Raw genomic sequence first — 17,061 nt, 5'->3', positions numbered from 1 at the left:
GTCTTCCCAGATACCCTGCTTCTATTCCTACCCCAGCTGAATTCTGACTCTAAAAGCTAGTCTTGCCTGGTTTTGAGCCTTGCATAAGACACCCAATGTGTTCCCTTTCCTACCTGGCCTCTTTAACTCACTCTGTTCCTTCTGATTCACATACAGTATGACACATAATTGTAGCTTGCTCATTCTTTCTACTACAGATAGCCCATTGACTGAAAGGTAGCTTATTTGGTTCATTTTCCCAACAATGGGTTTTTGAGTAGTTTCCAATGTGGGACGGTTGCAAATAGCACCTCTTTGCCCAGGGCCAGGTCAGGTCCTTGATGTGAGTTGCAGGGAGAAAGAATTGGAGCCATTTTTCCAAGTGTTTCCCTACAGAGATCTCTGATGCCACCTTCTGGACAGGATCCACATGACACACCCAGGGGTGGCCCTCACCACCCAAGTTGTTCTCAAGATCTAAGATTGGACCCTGACCCTACCTGGAAGCCACACCCTGACCCTATAACCTGGTTGGTGGTATTAAGCCACCACCCAGGCCACCCTTGTAACCATAGTTCTAACTCATGCCCCTGGTTCCTGGAAGCCTGGGTAGGTTAGGGATCTCAAAGGTTAAGGGGACATCTCTCATCACCCCCGTGGTCTATATAGCTACAGGGTGGGCTCCTCCTAGACCTGGATCAATTGTGACCCCTGTATGGCAGCTGCTTGGGGAACCTTTATGGGAGCCCCGTGTCCTAATGAGGAAGGCCCATAGCAGCCTCCCTGGCCCCGCCCTGCTCAGACCTGTTCTCTTTTCACCACCTCCATTCCCCAAGGCCACCCAGCACCAGCCACAGCCTGCTTGCCTTCCTACCTGTCACTCTCGACAATCAAGGCTCTCAGCAGAGGTCTGGGGCAGCACGGGCCATGGAAGCCTCCACAGGGGCCGTGCTTTACCAAAAGCTGCAACTCTGGGAGCCTGGCATGGAGTCAGGGGGGGAAGAAGAGGAAGAAACAGCAGAACCTCTGGTTCTCTCCCTAAGAAGACTCCAAAATAACCCCCGGTGAGTCAGCAAGGGCCTGGGAACCCCATAACTCAGACCGGAAGGCTGGCAAGGTCCTCTCTCTGGATCCCCTAAGCGGGATCAGGCAATCCACACTTGGCTGAGCTCCAGGGACTTTCTACATGAGCGGGAGAGGGGGCTGCAGACCCAACATGGCACCGAGCCACTCAAAGAAAGATCTGTCTCTTGAGAGGTGTTTCTATTAAGCTGGTCCCTATCCTGTCCCAGCTTTGCCAGCCTCACCCCACGCCCATGCAACAGCACCTGCTGAGCAGGTTGGGACCTGGCTACACCTGGCTGAGCCCTGCTCCTCAGCCTCCTCTTTCCTGTGTGCCAATCCTCTTCTAGGCTTCCTTCTGACTGCCTGGTTCTTTCTTCCCCCAGCTCTTTGGTAGACACTCCCTCCAAGCCAGACTGCTTCTCCAGCTTTTCCCACATCTGTGTCTTTGTCAATTCGGTCCCCTGGGCCTGGACTCTCTCTCTTTCTCTCCTTGGCCAGTTTATACTCTTGCAAAACCAAACATTTTGGGAAACATTCATTGAATCCTCTTGGGATTCTTGGGTGCTCCTCTACCCCACCCTGCCTCAGGACTCCTCTTTCTACAGAAACCAGGTTGGTGGGCTGCCCGGAGCCTGGGCCCGCCTGCTGGCAGGCCTGCTGCTGCTGGCTGTTAGTGGCTCCCTGGCTCTGAGGCAGCTGCACAGGAAGGATAGCCCAAAAGGAAACTTGGGCCCTGCAGCCCCTCCAGCCAGCAGACACTCTCATCGCCCTGGTGTGTTCCACCACAGTGCCATTATCAGCCCCGCAGGTCAGTGCTTGGGAAGGGAGTGGGGGTTAGTGGTCCAGGGCACCTCCCCATCACACACAGACCTTTCCTTACTGCAGCCACGTGTTCCCAACTGGGCCAAGAGCTGCTTGTTGCTGGAGGCAGTGTCGTGGACGCTGGAGTTGGAGCAGCTCTGTGTCTGGCGGTGGTACATCCTCATACAACAGGGCTAGGTCAGTGTGATCTGTGGGCCCTCAAGACAGACTCCAACCTGGGGTCCGGTCAGCGACCTGGAACTCATTCGGGCATTCAATGGCTATTACCTCAAGATTAGCTAGTGAGTAGGACATAGGATCTGAGCACCAGGCTTAGTCTTGGGTGACCTTTGACCCCAGGCCTGGTTAGTAACTCCTGATTTCAGGCTTAGTCAGTGACCTCTATTGCAAGCAAGATAGTGACTTTCCACCTGGGACTGCTAGAGGATCCTGACCCCAGTTCTGGCCAGTGTCTCTGACCCCTGTGTGGTTTCTATGTCTCCCAACAGGTGCCATGTTCTGGGGTCTCTTCTACAATAGTTCCTCAGGAAACTCAACTGCCCTGACAGCAGGTCCAGCCCAAATCCTGGCCCCTGGCCTGGGGCTGCCCACAGCTCTGTCTGCCCTGCACTTGCTTCACACACACTTCGGCCGCCTGCCTTGGCCACACTTGCTGGCCAAGCCTGCCATGCTGGCTCTAAAGGGCTTTGAGGTAGATGCGTCCCTGGCCAGCGCACTAGCAGCTCAGGGCTCAAAGGGGCTCTGCCCACTGTTCTGCCATGCCAATGGGACCCCACTGGGTCTTGGGGCTCTAGCCACCAATCCCAACCTAGCAGCTGTGTTGCACAGAGAGGCCCTGGCCTCCGGCCCGGATCTTGCTGGAAGTGCCTTGCTGAATCTGCTGGTCAAAGACCTGGGGCTAGAAGAGCCACCTGCTCAGCCCATGCCCTCCCTGGAGCCTGCACTGCAGCTTCTCATGCCACAGGGCGTCCTGTTCACTACTCCTGGCCCCTCAGCAGGCCCCAGACTCCTGAAACTGCTGGAGTCGACCCTTCACTCCAGCACACCCAGCCCTGCTTTCTGCCCATCACACCTGCAAATGCCTAAGACTCCAGTGAGCAGTGCCCTAGCCAGCGTGGACAGTAGTGGCTCTATGCTCCTTCTAACCTCCTCAATCAACAGCGTCTTTGGCTCTGGACACCTGTCCCCAAGCACTGGCGTTCTGCTCAGCAGCCTGGTAGCCAGCTCTACACCGAGTGCCTGGGCTTGCCCACTCATTTTCCGTGGCAGCTTGGATGACACAGAAGCCAATATGTTGGGGCTGGTGGCTTCAGGGGCCCCCAGAGAGGCTAAGGCCATGACTTGCACCTTGCTCAATCATCTGACAGTACCCCAAATCCAACAGCAGCCCCAGCATCAAAGCCAACAAAGACCCACAGAGAGCCCTGGCATTTGTGGTCAAGGGACCCTACTTCAGGTGGCAGTCCATTCAGAACACGCCTATGTCTCCAGTGTCCCCAATGGCTGCAGCCCCTTTCGGGGGTATTAACAGAGGGGCAGAGCCTGGAGGGGGCAGAGTTGTCTGGAAGCCAAGGGCCAGACAGAGAAGGCCTGGCAGCAATGAATGCGTAAAGAATGTATCTGTGATGTGTTTGCTGCTCTACCAACCTGCCTGCCATCCTGTTCTGGTATCCGACTCTAGCTCTGGCACCCAGGACTGGTCCAGTCATGTTTCCTGGTACCTGTACTGATGGAATTCCTGGCTTTTTTTTTTTTTTTTTAAATCAAATTATGGACCCAGGGAGTGACAAACAGAGCCTGAGTGCAACGCCCTTCAGGAAAGTTCACTGCAAGGACATTGATACGCACTTCAGCCCCTGTGCAGTGTTTGGCAGCGTGGGAAGCTCCATCTTCCACTGGATCATTTCTGCTGCTCTTTACCAGTTGGAATGGAAGCTAACTTTCTCAGTAACCTTTGAGATTCCTGATGCCATGGGCAGCACAGATGATGAACACCAGACACAGATGGAGCCTGGCCTGGTCTCTTTCAGCTTCTCTTGTTCCATGCACCTTCTGCTTCCTGTGTTCCACCTGTGCAAGGTAAATCTCTTAGTTTCACATGTGGAGCAGATGGTGGAGAAGTGTTGGGAAAGTCAATAGGAGGTGCCCTAAGTACAAAAGGGCTGGAACTGGGTTGGCCCTGCCCTTCCCTGAGATCTCTTGGATACAACTCTCTAGAAATAGTTCTTCAGACCTAGGGCAAGGACATCCAGTAGTACTTCCCCTACCTGACAAAGTAAAAGGCACTCTGGTTTAATGTTTTGAGGGTTTAATATTTTAATTAAAACATTGTTATTTTATGTGTGTGAGTGTTTTGACTACGTATGTGCATGTGCAGCACATGCATGCCGGGTCTAAGGAGCTTTGGCTCCCCTGGAACCGGTGTTACAGTGACACCGGTGCTGGGGACTGAACCTAGGTCCTCTACAGTAGTAGTAAGTGCTTTTAACTCATGAGCAGATCCCCAGCCTCTATAATTTTGGGGTTTTGTTTGTTTGGTTGGTTGGTTTTGGTTTGGCTTTTCTTTTGTTTTTTCTAGACAGGGTTTCTCTGTGTAGCCTTCGTTGTCCTGGACCAAACCAGGCTGGCCTCAAACTCACAGAGATCCTCCTGCCCCCTGAGTGCTAGGATTAAAGGCGTGAGCTACCACCACCTGGCAAGAACTTTGTTTTTTAAGGCAGAGTCTCACTAAGTAATCCAGTCTGACCCAGGCACTAGGATTACATACATGGGCTACCAACACACTCAGCTAATTATTTTGTTTTGTTGAGCTGGGGATCAAATTTAGAGCCTTGCCATGCTTAGCAGCTTAGCAGGTACTCTACAACCATACCATGTCCCCAAACCCAAGCTAGTAGAACTGTTGATTGCACCCTCTCCACCTTTCTCTCAAACAAAACACCCCTAGACTCAAAGATTCCACCATCTTCTCAACTATTGTAGCTTTTAGCCTGGCATCCTCTCTAGTTAATCTCCTTTCAGCTTGTTCATTACTCATCCTGAGCAGTGCCAGATTAGCCCAGTTCTGACTCCAGCCGAATTCACTCTCTGTATTTACAGCCACAGGCCATGCCTGCTCAGCCAATAGTTGCCTTTTTTAAAAATGTAAATTCTTCCCTCCACACAGGGAAGAAATTTTGAGCCTGGCCTGGGGTCCTAAACAACCTTGCTTCCCAGGCACCTGTGCCGGCATCCCCTAACTGACCTCACTCCCTTATCTTCAGAAATGAGGGACCTTTGAAGTAGAAATGTCCTTGGCCTGTTCTTTTGTCCCCTCTTCAGTTTTTTTTACCCTGGCAAACAGTTGAGTCCATCTTGTCCCTCAGCTGTCAAGCCCACGTGTCACAGTCTTAACATAGTCTCATCGAGTTACCATTCTTTGAAATAGTATCTTAGCATCTATTGAATTTTCCTTTTAATTTTTGTTGTTGTTGTTTTCCTCGAGACAGGGTTTCTCTGTGTAACAGCCCTGGCTGTCCTGGAACTCTTCTTGTAGATTCGTCTGCCTCTGCCTCCCAAGTGGTGGTATTAAAGGCGTGAACCACCACACCCGGCATTTTTTTTTAAACAGATATTTTCACGTACTTTAACATTTAAAGGGCTCCCTCTGCGCTCCGCCTTTTTTACTTTCCTCATAATTGTAGTTTTAAATGTATTCGGCTACTTCAACCATCTCTTCCTACTAAAAAGGAAGTGCACGGAAGCCGTGGCTTTGTCCCCGAGCACCCAGCAGACGCGGAAGAGCTGCTGCACGAGTCTCGGAACACCTCCCGAGCAGACCCGGGTCCGGGAGGACGTACTGAGGCTTTGTCGCGGACTGCCAGCTCCGCCGCTGGTCCGCAACGCCTCCAGCGTGAAGGAAGCGGCCCACCCCGCAGTCCCCACGCACGAGGGACGCCCGGACGCTGCTCCACCCACGGCCCCACCAGAAAGGCGGGGCGCTCCCGGCCGACCCGCCAGGCCCCGCCCCTGCCGGCCCTCCCAGTGCGCACGCGCCAAGCCCTGACCTGGAAGAGACCGTCTGCCGAGCCCACGTGTTCCGTGCAGCATGGCGGAGATGAAGAGCCCCTCGAAAGCCGAGCCTGCGCCTGCCGCAGAATCTCCCCAAGGCGACCGCCGCGGTCTGCTGGAGCACAGCCGCGAGTTCTTGGACTTCTTCTGGGACATCGCGAAGCCGGAGCAGGAAACGCGGCTCCAGGCCACGGAGAAACTGCTGGAGTACTTGCGCACAAGGCCGAGTGTATGATGGCGGGGCCTGGACGCCTTCGCGGTAATGGGGCAGGGGCGGGCCCCTCAGGTCACTGTTGAACACAAGGGATGTTCTTGGTTCCGCAGGGCTCAGAGATGAAATACGCCCTGAAGCGCCTGATCACTGGGCTTGGGGTGGGCCGAGAAGCCGCTCGGCCGTGCTACAGTCTCGCGCTGGCACAGGTGAGGCGGTGCGTCTGAGCAGAAGGTGGGGGTGTAAGGATGGGGGCCATCGCAGCTGCAGGGTCAGGAGAAATCGGGGAAATGCTTTTAGCGGATGCAGGCATAGGTGGGAGGAGGCACCCAAGCACGGCCTATCTACAGCACAGTCCAGGCCGGTGGGAAGTTTGAACAAGTCTTCTCTCTGATACATGTTTATCAGGGGTGTTGGCTACAGTTACTGGAAGTAGGGAGTTTTGAGGTTGGCTTCTGCAAGGTTGGGTAGCTAAGTTAGGAATGTAGCTGTCGACAGGCTACTTAGAAATTTGTACAACAAAGCAATGAAGACTCAAAGCCTCAGCCTCAAGGCAGCTCTGAGCAGGATCAATGGGTAGGATGGAATTTTCAAGAGGTACAGGTGAGCAGCCTTGGCCTTCTGAAGACCTTGGTGGAGACAGGGCTCTTGAAAGCATGATATGCTGCTTTGGCACTTATGGTAGGGGAAGGGAGTAGTGATTACACGGGGAAAGCTGAAGACAGGAAGTAGACTTGGCGGAGGGTCGCTTCTTGGGGCATTCCTCTGAGCATGTTTTGGTCTTGCTGGCAGCTGTTACAGTCTTTCGAGGACATCCCCTTGTGCAGCATCCTGAGTCAGATACAAGAGAAACACAATCTGCAGAGCGTGAACAAGGTGAGTGTGGGCCCAGGCAGGCCAGCTTGCCCCGAGCAGGTGTGGGGCGTCCTCACGAGTGTTTGGGATCTTCTTTCAGGCAATGATGAGACCCACTCTCTTTGCAAACCTGTTTGGAGTGCTAGCCCTCTTTCAGTCAGGCCGCCTGGTGAAGGTAAGGGCTTGGGATACAGGAGGCACAGGCTGGCTTAGGGGTGTTGGGAAACTGGGGTGCCCCATTCACACTCTGCTTTCTGTGCGTACTAGGACCAAGAGGCCCTGATGAAATCAGTGAGATTGCTGAAGATCCTGTCCCATCACCACAACCATTTGCAGGGCCAGCCAATGAAGGCCCTGGTGGACATCCTATCTGAGGTGCGGGATCACGGTCATGCTGTCTGTTTTTGGAAACATTGAGATTTGGGTTGACATACGGGAACATGAGGACAGATGGTAACCATGCATATAAGGAGCTGTAGATACTTTTACATTCCTTTTTCTGTGATGTCTTATATCCAAGCATGTCTTTCAGGTTCACAGTACATCTCTATTCAGTTAGGCACTTAAAATGCTCCATAACCCTCTATGGTGTTATCTTTGGATAGTGAGGGTCTGGAACAGTGCTTGCAATGTCTGAATATATAGAAGACAATCTAAATACATTTGCCATAGTTATTTTGGCCAAGCTCTGGTCTGTACTGTCTTCCCTGGGAGACTGAGGCAGTTTTGTATCCAGAATTCTTTGCCAGTAGCTCACCCCAGATTTGGCCTTTCTGCACAAATGAAGAAGGACCAGAATTCAAGTTGCAGTTTCCACATAGGACCCTTGTCTATGAAACAGACCGGTCCTCTAAAAATCAAAAGAGGAATAATTTTAAGTGCAGCCTCATGCCAGTTAGCCCTCAGTAGTAGGATGCTTGGAGATTGTGTGGGTGTGTGGTTGGGGAAGGGGACAGTGCTTTCCTATGGGTCCGATGCTTAGCAAATTGGTTGACTAGTGTTATATCAAAAGCCCGTTTGTAGAGGAAGAAACCAGGGTGCTGGGAGAGCTACCCTCTCCACCCACTCTCCCGCTCCAGGTCCCAGAGTCCATCTTCCAGGAGATCCTGCCGAAGGTCCTCAAGGATGACTTGAAAGTGATCCTCAGCTCCCCTAAGCACTTGGAGCTCTTCCTTTTGGCTCAGCAGAGGGTACCAACAAAGCTCGAGTCGCTGATGGGCACTGTTGACCTGTTCTCAGAAGCAAATATTCCCAGGTTTGAGGAAAGTGTGGGTGGGCTCTTGGTGGAAGTGCCCTGAACTCCTAGTCCTCCAGGCAGTGTTTGCTCAGTCCTCTCTGCCCTCTAGTCTGGTGAACATACTGAAGGTGGCGGCCAACTCTGTGCGCAAGGAGCACAAGCTACCCGACGTGGCTCTGGACCTGCTCCGCCTGGCACTTAAGGAAAACAAGTTCACAGTGTTCTGGAAGGAGGTTTTGGAGGAGGGGCTGCTGAAGAAGCCCTGCTGGACATCCAGGTGTGTGTAACACTAGCCTCCTCTCCCCACCAGCCTGGGTGGACCCTGTCCTGAAACCCGCCCAAAAGAACAGGCTGTCTGAGCAACCTCTGCCCCAACCCTTCTTAGCTACATGTGTTTCCGCCTGCTGGGTGCATCCCTGCCCCTGCTGTCAGAAGAGCAGCTGCAGCTGGTAATGCGGGGAGACTTGATCCGCCATTTTGGGGAGCACATGGTGATTTCTAAGGTAGGTGTCATCCCGTCCCAAAGGCCAGACACTGGGTTCTTTCTCTGATGATAATGGCAGGACAGGGGACTTGACAAGAGTTTGGCCCTTTAGTCCTGAGACCCACTCACCAGCAGGTCCAGCCAGCCATCTATTTGGAACACTGCTGGGGTCACACTAGTTATGACCCCAGTGTGTTCTGCATTTTTGTGCCTTTTTCCCACAAGACAATGTGCAAAGGGTTGTCAGAAAGCAAATATCCTGCTGCTTGGCACATAGGTAGTAATCATGAAAATTGGTAGGTATTGGTCTATCAGGATTTGAACCTAGGTTCCCCCCATGCCACATTAAACCAGGAAAACACCTTGTCTTCAGTCTTTCAGGCAGAATGGCAGCCTTCTTGTGCTGGGGGTATAGAAATTTGAGGGACCAAAGATAGGTCTTAGTGGAAATGTTAGAATCAGCCCTGTTGTGTACCAGTACAGGCGAAGTCGTGGGGTTAAGTATAGGGGAGAGGTAGGAAGGCCGTGGTGCCTGCCTTTTCACATTGGTAACCCAAACTCATGCTCATCTCTTGCAGCCCCAAAACCTGTTCAAGTTCATCCCAGAGATAAGTACATATGTGGGTACCTTCCTCGAAGGCTGCCAGGATGACCCTAAGCGGCAGTTTGCTATGATGGTAGCCTTTACGTCCATCACCAACCAGGGTCTCCCCGTTATGCCTACCTTCTGGCGTGTCACGCGGTTTTTGAATACTGAAGCCCTGCAGAGCTATGTGTCCTGGTTGCGGGACATGTTCCTCCAGCCTGACCTGGATGCCTTGGTTGACTTCAGCACTGTCAACCAGAAGAGAGCTCAGGACGCCTCGATCAATGTGTATGTAGAGGGGGCTTCAGACTAGAGGAGGAAGGAGGAAAGTTAGCTCTTGATGGCGGTCTTCGTGTGTCCTGACTGATATTTGGAGGCTGGCAGGGTGGGGGGTGGTCCTGCCACATGTTTGACTTATGTGACCTCTGCTCCCAGGCCTGAGCGATCTGTGTTCCGGCTCCGGAAGTGGATCATCCATCGTCTAGTCAGCCTTGTGGACCATCTGCACCTGGAGAAGGATGATGCTGTTGTTGAGCAAGTAGCCAGGTGTGTGAGGGACATGCCCAGCAGGTGGCATGGCTGTCCTTGTTTGGGTTCTCCTGGAGCCAGTAGCCTTTGGGTTAAGTTGTTAGTGGGGACTTAGGGGGTACCTTAGCCAGTGAGGGAAAGAAACCCAGAAAATCTACAGCTGTGGAGCCCCAAAGGTTCAGGCTTGGTCCATCCATGGATCGATCCTTTGGACAGCTTTGCCCACAGTAGCTGCATCTGTGTTGGCTCCGGGGAGCAGCTCTGGTTCTGGCAACACCTTACCTGTGTTCGAGGGTGACACTGGGGAAATGGCCCTTGCAGCTGAGTCTTACCTGTGCCGCTGCTGGTTTGTGCCCAGGTTTTGCTTGTTCCACGCCTTCTTCAAGACAAAGAAGGCCACTCCCCAGATCCCAGAGACAAAGCAGCGCTTCTCCTTTCCTTTGGACAACCGGAACCGGGGGTTCATCATTGGTGCCTTCTTCAGGTAGGCCTGGGCCGCCCAGGAGATGGGGGTGCTTGTTCTTTCCTAAGCTGCAATCAAGGTCAGAGAACCTCATGGGTCCAAGGGTTGGATGTACTAGTATAGTCTTGTGAACCTGATCTCCCCTTACGCAGCCTGCTACAGACCCTCAGTGTGAAATTCAGGCAGATGCCAGACCTGGCTGAAAGTGGGAAGCCCTGGACGCACCGCCTGGTGCAGTTGGCAGACATGCTCTTGAACCACAGCCGAAACGTAACCATCGTGACACCCTTCACAACACAGCAGCGCCAGGCCTGGGACCAGTGAGGGCGAGGGATGTCTTGGGGTGGAGGAGGGTGCCCTGTCTGCCTGCCAGTGGGGCTCACGTGTATGTCCCTGTCACCGTTCAGGATGATGAGTACTCTGAAGGAACTAGAAGCCCGCTCCTCAGAGCCTAAGGCCAGTGCCTTCCAGCACCTGCTGCTTCTAGTGGGCCTCCACCTCTTCAAGGTACTGTGGCGCTGAGCTCTGAGGCACCGTGGGCTTTCCCTCCTGAGAGGCTTGGGGGGGCAGTGCGAGGTGGAGATTGAAGTTAGATTCCCTAGGCCAGCCCAGCCCTGCATGAAAGTTACAGCATGGGGGAACCACTCCATCCTCTTGAACACTGGTCAGCATCCCACGTTCTCCACCCGGGTTGCCCTCTGCAGGTGCCAGAAGCAGAATAGACCACTTTGGGCCACACCTGGTGGCCAAGACAGTTCCTCCTAGATAGGATTTACGGATTGGAAGTGATGGGTTATGAGAGAAAGTGTTGCCTTCTGCAGGAGGGAGGCCAGTATGGCATGTAGGGTGCTTGCCCAGAAAGGGCTCCCGGGCTTCTTTATGTAACTGAGGGCTTCCTTCCACCCCGGGCAAGGGACAGTCATGGCTGAGGTTAATGTTTCCCAAAAAAGACTCTGGCCTGCTCCAGTTTCCCAGTGCATCATTTTCTGCAGTTTGTTTGCGCTCTAGGCTGGGCCCTCCAGTACCACACTGTCTTCCTCTCTGGTTTGCTTTAAGAAGCTTAAATTATATTTTGTATGGTGTTGTGTGCTACAGTGCACATGTGGAGGTCAGAGGACAACTTGGGGAATCTACTCTCCACCATGTGGGTCCCGGGGACTAAACTCAGGGCGGCAGGTCTGGCAGCAGGTGCCTTTGCCTTGAGTCATCTTGCTAGTCCCCTGAGCTCTCTTACCAGTGCTACTTGAGGTCTTAGTGGCCTGAGGATGCACGACTCTTTTGGCTACGTGGCTATAGAATTTGCTTCTGGTGCTTGTTAGCAACAATCCTGTGGTTTTCAGATATGTGTCCCCAGACCCTCTGCATCTCTGAACTTGACTGGCAGAAAAAAAAACTGCAGTTCAGGTTTATCAAACCCTTGGAGAAAAGGCACAACCCAGAGAGCAGATCCCTGCCAGTTCTCAAAGCCAGGGAGTTAGAGACTGCTGGCCAAGGCTTGGGTTCCTGCCTCTGCTCACAGTACTGTTAGGCAAAGAGTGTTTTCTTGGTACCCAAGCATATCCCCAGCAAGATGCAGTTAAGTTTAATTAAAACTAATGGTTTTCAAGTTCTGTATCTAAAACCAAGATGCAAGGATAGATCAGCATGGTGGGGTCGGCATTTGCTAGTCCTGTGGCCCAGGTGTCCTTTTCAGCCTTGACTGTGGGTGGTAATGGGGGACTTGGCCTCCATGGTCTTCTGATTATATATAAGGTGTGAAAAGGCTCTTGGGGTGCCTATTCTGAATGGTAAGGGTGATTGGCCAGCATAGGCCAGTGTCTGGCATACATTCCTAAGGACTGATTCCAGTTCCTCTCTGACATCTGTTTTGTCCTGCCTACAGTCTCCTGAAGAGGCCTGTGATGTCCTAGGTGACATCCAGACTTGCATCAAGAAAAGCATGGAGCAGAATCCCCGCCGATCACGCTCTAGGGCCAAAGGTATGTCATTGCCCCTGGGGCAGGCTGGGTAACCAGGTTGTAGCCATGGAGCCTGTTTAACCTAAATCTGCTTTCCCATTTGTAGCCTCCCAGGAGCCAGTGTGGGTGGAGGTGATGGTGGAGATCTTGCTGTCCTTGCTGGCTCAACCCAGCAACTTGATGCGCCAGGTGGTCCGGAACGTATTTGGCCATATCTGTTCCCACCTTACTCCACGTGGTCTGCAGCTAATCCTGGCTGTGAGTTAGGGCCTTTGGAGAGATAGATTATGAGATGGGTCCACTGAGGTGTGGGAGGGTGGCATCTTCCCATCCTCTGCCGCATCACGATTGGGTACCGTTCTACCCAGGCCATCTTCATAGGCTCATCAAAAGACACTCCTTTTTCTCCCTGGGGTGGTGGGGGCCTCTGGCCAACATAGAAGAGACTGCAGGAGTGGCCTGAGGAAGGTGGTCAGTTAGTCAGGGCGGCAGGTACAACTGTGATCTGGGATTTATTCTCAGGTCCTCAACCCTGAGAAAAATGAGGATGAGGATGACAACCTGGTGGTCACTGATGATACCGATGAGAAGCAGCTGAAGCATGGAGAGGTACTTATCAGTGAGGTTCGGGCAGGGTAGGGTGAATGGCTAGAGAAGCTGTATGGTGTCATTAAGGTGTGACTTACCTGCCTCCCACCCACAGGAAGAAGACTCAGATAGTGAGGACAATAAGAGCTCAGCGAGTGATGCGGAGAGCGTGGAGAGCGAGGATGGGGAAGAGAGTGAAGAAGAGGACCGTGATAAGGATGTGGACCCAGGCTTCCGTCAGCAGCTAATGGAAGTGTTGCAAGCTGGGAATGCACTGGTGAGCAGGAGCCGGGGGGGGGGGGGGGGTGTCCACCCACCCAGGGCCAGGCTGATGGCTGTGCTTCTGTGCCTCAGGGTGGAGTGGACGATGAGGACAATGAGGAGGAGCTTGGGGATGAGGCCATGATGGCCCTTGACCAGAGCCTGGCCAGCCTCTTTGCAGAGCAGAAGCTGCGCATCCAGGCCCGGCAAGAGGAGAAGAACAAGGTGCAGAAGGAGAAGAAGCTCCGGCGGGACTTCCAGATCCGGGTGAGTGTGCAAGTAGTTGCTAGGCACCCTGAGCTGCCCCTGCATGAGCTGACTCCCAGCCTTCTGGCCGTAGGCACTAGACCTGATCGAGGTGCTGGTGACCAAGCAGCCTGAGCACCCCCTGATCCTTGAGCTACTTGAGCCACTGCTGAACATGATCCAGCACAGCATGCGCAGCAAAGGCTCCACCAAGCAGGAGCAGGACCTCCTGCACAAGACTGCCCGCATCTTCATGTGAGTGTCCATGCCCCTGGCGAACACAGAGCCCTGGCTAGCCTTCTTTCTCATGTTTGTGCTCCCTGTGCAAAAACTAGGGGTCCTGAAGCTCTGGTCCCATCCCAGCCATCAGTGTTAAGCTGGCTGGGAGTTCTGACAGGAGGGTAGGGCTGTCTTCACCCAACCCTGTGCCAGTCCAGATCACTGCGTGTTCAGACACTATCTGGTTTGTCCCTGCCCCACTGTGTCCCTGTCCCTGAGAGGGACATAGGAGAGGTCTAAGGCCACTGTCCCACAAGACAGATCCAGACAAGAGAGGTGGGCCAGGTCAGAGGCATCAAGGCTCTGTCCACCTCTAAGTTGGTTTCCTAACCTATGCCGTGGGACCTAGGGTTGTTCTTGCTGTTTGTGGCAGAGCAGAGTGGGGGGCCACCTTTTGACCAACTTTGCCTTGCCCATCCCCAGGCACCATCTGTGCCGTGCTCGCCACTACTGCCACGAGGTGCAGCCCTGTGCAGAGGCTCTGCATGCCCAGGTGGAACGGCTTGTGCAGCAGGCCGGAAGCCAGGCTGATGCCTCAGTCGCCCTTTACTACTTCAATGCCTCTCTGTACCTGCTGCGAGTCCTCAAGGGCAACACCACTAAGAGGCACCAAGATGATCAGAAACTACAGGGCACTGACACCAAGCCTGAACCCACGGACTCGAAGGTGAGTCGGGGTCCAACCCAGGCCATTTCCAGCGAGCACTTGAGGCCAGTTCTTGCCCAGGACTCCTTCCGGTCTCACCCTGGGTCTCTCACCAGGACCACACTGCCAACTGCTTGGACTTGGACTTTGTGACCCGGGTGTACTCAGCAGCACTGAAATCTCTTCTGAGCAAGCGTAACAGCCCACTCACTGTCCCCATGTTCCTCAGCCTCTTCTCCCGATACCCAGTAAGTGCAGAAGCCAGCCTGCCTCATGGGAACCCTGCCCAGCCCAGTCCCCAGCTAATGGCTCCTGTCCTTCCCCAATCCCTAGGTGATCTGTAAGAACCTGCTTCCTATCCTGGTACAGCATGTGGCTGGTCCATCACGGCCCCGCCATCAGGTAAGGGTCTGTCTGAATCACTTGTGCAGATCTTCTCACTGAGTCCTAAGATGCCTGCTTCACTGACCTTGGCTGTGCTCAGGCACAGAGGAACTGAAGGTACCTTGCTGTCTTGCCAAGGCCTCCAGCTCTGCTGAGATCTCATCTCTGGCCTGCACAAGAAGGCATCCCCTGTCTGCTTAGATGCCTGGGTTCTCAGGGAGATAGTATGAAGTCAGTAAGGACCAGAGCTCCAAATATGAGGTCTTGCTTCAATCCAGTTGGAACCAGTCTTTGCAGGCCTCAGCAGCCCTTTTCCCATATACAAAGAAAAGTGTTGATTTTAAGGCCCAGCACAGGCAGCCTCCTAAGGTTGTGTGGGTTCCTAAGCCTTGGCCCAACATTCTGGGGGGCTCCAGCTGACTACATTATCTTTGCTCAGGCCCAGGCCTGCCTGCTGCTCCAGAAGACCCTGTCTGCACGGGAGCTGAGAGTATGTTTTGAGGATCCTGAGTGGGAGCAGCTGATTGGCCAAGTCTTGGGAATGGTCACCCAGGTAATAACTGTGACACTATTCCTGGGAGCTTGAGGCTCCAGACATTTCCTTTCCCTGGGCCACTGTTATATGTGGGGTGTAGAAAGGTGTGGAGTTGTTTTCAGGGGTGCCTCAGTGTTGGCCTTCCTCCATAGAGCCTGCAGACACTTGGGGAGGCCCAAAGCAAAGGGGAGCACCAGAGGGAGCTGTCCACCTTGGAGCTGCTGAACACGCTCTTCAAGACAATCAATCACGAGGTAAGGGAGGTAAGGCAGCTGTCCAGATGGAATGCACAGCACCTCAGGGTGCTGACAGCAATCCTCTGGGGAGGAAGCCCACCAGCTGTGTGGCCTGGGAGCCACATGGAGGAGCTTCAGGGGGATGAATCTGGCCTTTCAAAAGATTAGAGCGCCACTGTCTTGATAGAAGTGATTGGTTTCAAAGGGTGGAGGGCCACATCTGGACCTGGAAGATTGGGGGTGTCACTGTGTGCCAGAAAGAAAGCCAAGAAGGAAGGCTTTAGTGACCATGAGAAGAGTCAGGTGGGCAGCACTTTGGAAGGAGGCCAGATTTCCAGGCTCAGAATACAGGGGCAGGGAGGAATGGTGAGACTAAGACCAGGAAGGGGCAGGACTTACTCAGGGCCCATCAGGGTAGAGGCCAGGAGGCCACTGGAGATGGGCATCCACTTCTGCAGGTGACTGAGGAGCTCCAAAAGCACAGCCACAGGTCCCTGGCTATGGAAAGGGAGGGGCTCTTGTTTCCTCTACCACAGAGGGACTAGTGACTTAGAGACAAGAGTGGCTAAGGACCCAGAAGCAAGTGGGAAGACCCAAAAGCTGGCTAGAGGCCAGGCCATCCACTGCTACTACAGGCTGCCTTTTCTCTGCAGAAGCTGTCTGTGGACCTCACTACTCTGTTGGCCTTGCTGCAGAGCAAGCAGCAGAGGCTGCAGCAAAACCTACAACAGGGGAATCACTCCTCTGGCTCCAACCGCCTCTACGACCTCTACTGGCAGTCCATGAGGATGCTAGGAGTACAGTATGTTCTGGGAGAGGGACCCACACCTATGGAATATAGCTGAAAAGACCCTCACCAATACTGGTTTTTCTCTCTTCTCTTTTCTCCCCTCTCCCTGTCTCCTTATAGGCGTCCCAAGTCAGAAAAGAAGAATGCCAAGGATATTCCTATTGATACCCAGAGTCCCATTAGCATGAAGCGAAAGAAAAAGGGATTCTTGCCGGAGACCAAGAAGCGAAAGAAGCTGAAATCTGAAGGCACCACACCAGGAAAGGATGCTGCCCCGGGGCAGGGTGCAGTACCAGGGGATGCCGCGCCAGCTGCCACTGGTCAAGACCAGACCCCCAGCACAGGCAAGAAGAAGAGGAAGAGGATGAGGATGAGGGCCAACACCCCATCCCAGGTGAATGGGACACCTGGGGCCAAGTGTCCAACTCCCAACAACCCCACCGTAAGCCCCAACACCCCTGCCAAGACCCCAAAACTTCAGAAGAAAAAAGGGAAGCTGTCACAGGTGAATGGAGCCACTCCTGCGTCCCCCATAGAGCCTGAAGGCAAAAGGCACCATCAGAAGGCTCTGCCCACAAAGGTCGTAAGAAAGTCCCCCCAGTCTGCCCTACCACAAAAAAGGGCCAGGCTGTCTTTGGTCAGCAGGAGCCCCAGCCTGTTACAGAGTGGGGTCAAGAAAAGGAGAGTGGCCAGGAGGAAAGTTCAGACACCTTGAGTGTGGTGTGTGGTCTGTTTTCCCCCTGCCTTCACCAGCCCCAGAGACTCCTATTTTTTCACCAATATTTTAATAAAGAAGCCATGATGGATGGTACCAGTCTCTTGGCTTTGGGAAGTGGGTACTGCCCCTCCCCAAGATGT

The 17,061-nt window shown here is 53.5% G+C and overlaps 2 protein-coding genes across 3 annotated transcripts; both read left to right on the top strand.

Annotated features, from left to right (window-relative positions):
• Positions 1-547: 547 nt before the first annotated feature.
• Positions 548-3,708, top strand: Ggt6 (gamma-glutamyltransferase 6). Of its 2 annotated transcripts, XM_055597276.1 has the most exons (5): positions 548-588; positions 816-1,043; positions 1,650-1,852; positions 1,930-2,043; positions 2,355-3,708. In XM_055597276.1, exons 2-5 carry the CDS (start codon positions 907-909, stop codon positions 3,392-3,394), a joined length of 1,494 nt encoding a protein of 497 aa, XP_055453251.1. In that variant the 5' UTR covers positions 548-588; positions 816-906; the 3' UTR covers positions 3,395-3,708. The 2 variants fall into 2 exon arrangements, with proteins under 2 accessions (XP_055453251.1, XP_055453252.1); XM_055597277.1 differs by lacking the exon at positions 1,930-2,043 and having other exon boundaries at positions 575-1,043.
• Positions 3,709-5,912: 2,204 nt separating this feature from the next.
• On the top strand, positions 5,913-17,011 carry Mybbp1a (MYB binding protein 1a). The gene is made up of 26 exons (XM_055597272.1): positions 5,913-6,145; positions 6,241-6,336; positions 6,920-7,003; positions 7,083-7,157; positions 7,250-7,357; positions 8,062-8,237; positions 8,329-8,496; positions 8,605-8,722; positions 9,282-9,577; positions 9,725-9,835; positions 10,176-10,301; positions 10,433-10,600; positions 10,688-10,787; positions 12,163-12,259; positions 12,345-12,496; positions 12,761-12,847; positions 12,942-13,103; positions 13,181-13,354; positions 13,428-13,588; positions 14,036-14,279; positions 14,375-14,506; positions 14,592-14,660; positions 15,082-15,195; positions 15,330-15,431; positions 16,067-16,215; positions 16,324-17,011. Exons 1-26 carry the CDS (start codon positions 5,954-5,956, stop codon positions 16,916-16,918), a joined length of 4,056 nt encoding a protein of 1,351 aa, XP_055453247.1. The 5' UTR covers positions 5,913-5,953; the 3' UTR covers positions 16,919-17,011.
• Positions 17,012-17,061: the final 50 nt, after the last annotated feature.

This window comes from Psammomys obesus, unplaced genomic scaffold (assembly GCF_907164565.1).
Source record: "Psammomys obesus unplaced genomic scaffold, mPsaObe1.curated_primary_1811, whole genome shotgun sequence".
Classification (NCBI taxonomy): domain Eukaryota; kingdom Metazoa; phylum Chordata; class Mammalia; order Rodentia; family Muridae; genus Psammomys; species Psammomys obesus.
This window is presented reverse-complemented; position numbering and strand designations above follow the sequence as displayed.

Bases quoted from the DNA above. Each gene is read 5' to 3' on its own strand.
- Mybbp1a (XM_055597272.1), top strand. From the start codon at position 5,954: ATGGCGGAGATGAAGAGCCCCTCGAAAGCCGAGCCTGCGCCTGCCGCA. The intron at 7,358-8,061 runs GTGCGGGATCAC...CTCCCGCTCCAG, and splicing joins TGGTGGACATCCTATCTGAG to GTCCCAGAGTCCATCTTCCA. The intron at 13,355-13,427 runs GTGAGTGTGCAA...TTCTGGCCGTAG, and splicing joins GGCGGGACTTCCAGATCCGG to GCACTAGACCTGATCGAGGT.
- Ggt6 (XM_055597276.1), top strand. From the start codon at position 907: ATGGAAGCCTCCACAGGGGCCGTGCTTTACCAAAAGCTGCAACTCTGG. The intron at 1,044-1,649 runs GTGAGTCAGCAA...CTCTTTCTACAG, and splicing joins AGACTCCAAAATAACCCCCG to AAACCAGGTTGGTGGGCTGC. The intron at 1,853-1,929 runs GTCAGTGCTTGG...TCCTTACTGCAG, and splicing joins TGCCATTATCAGCCCCGCAG to CCACGTGTTCCCAACTGGGC.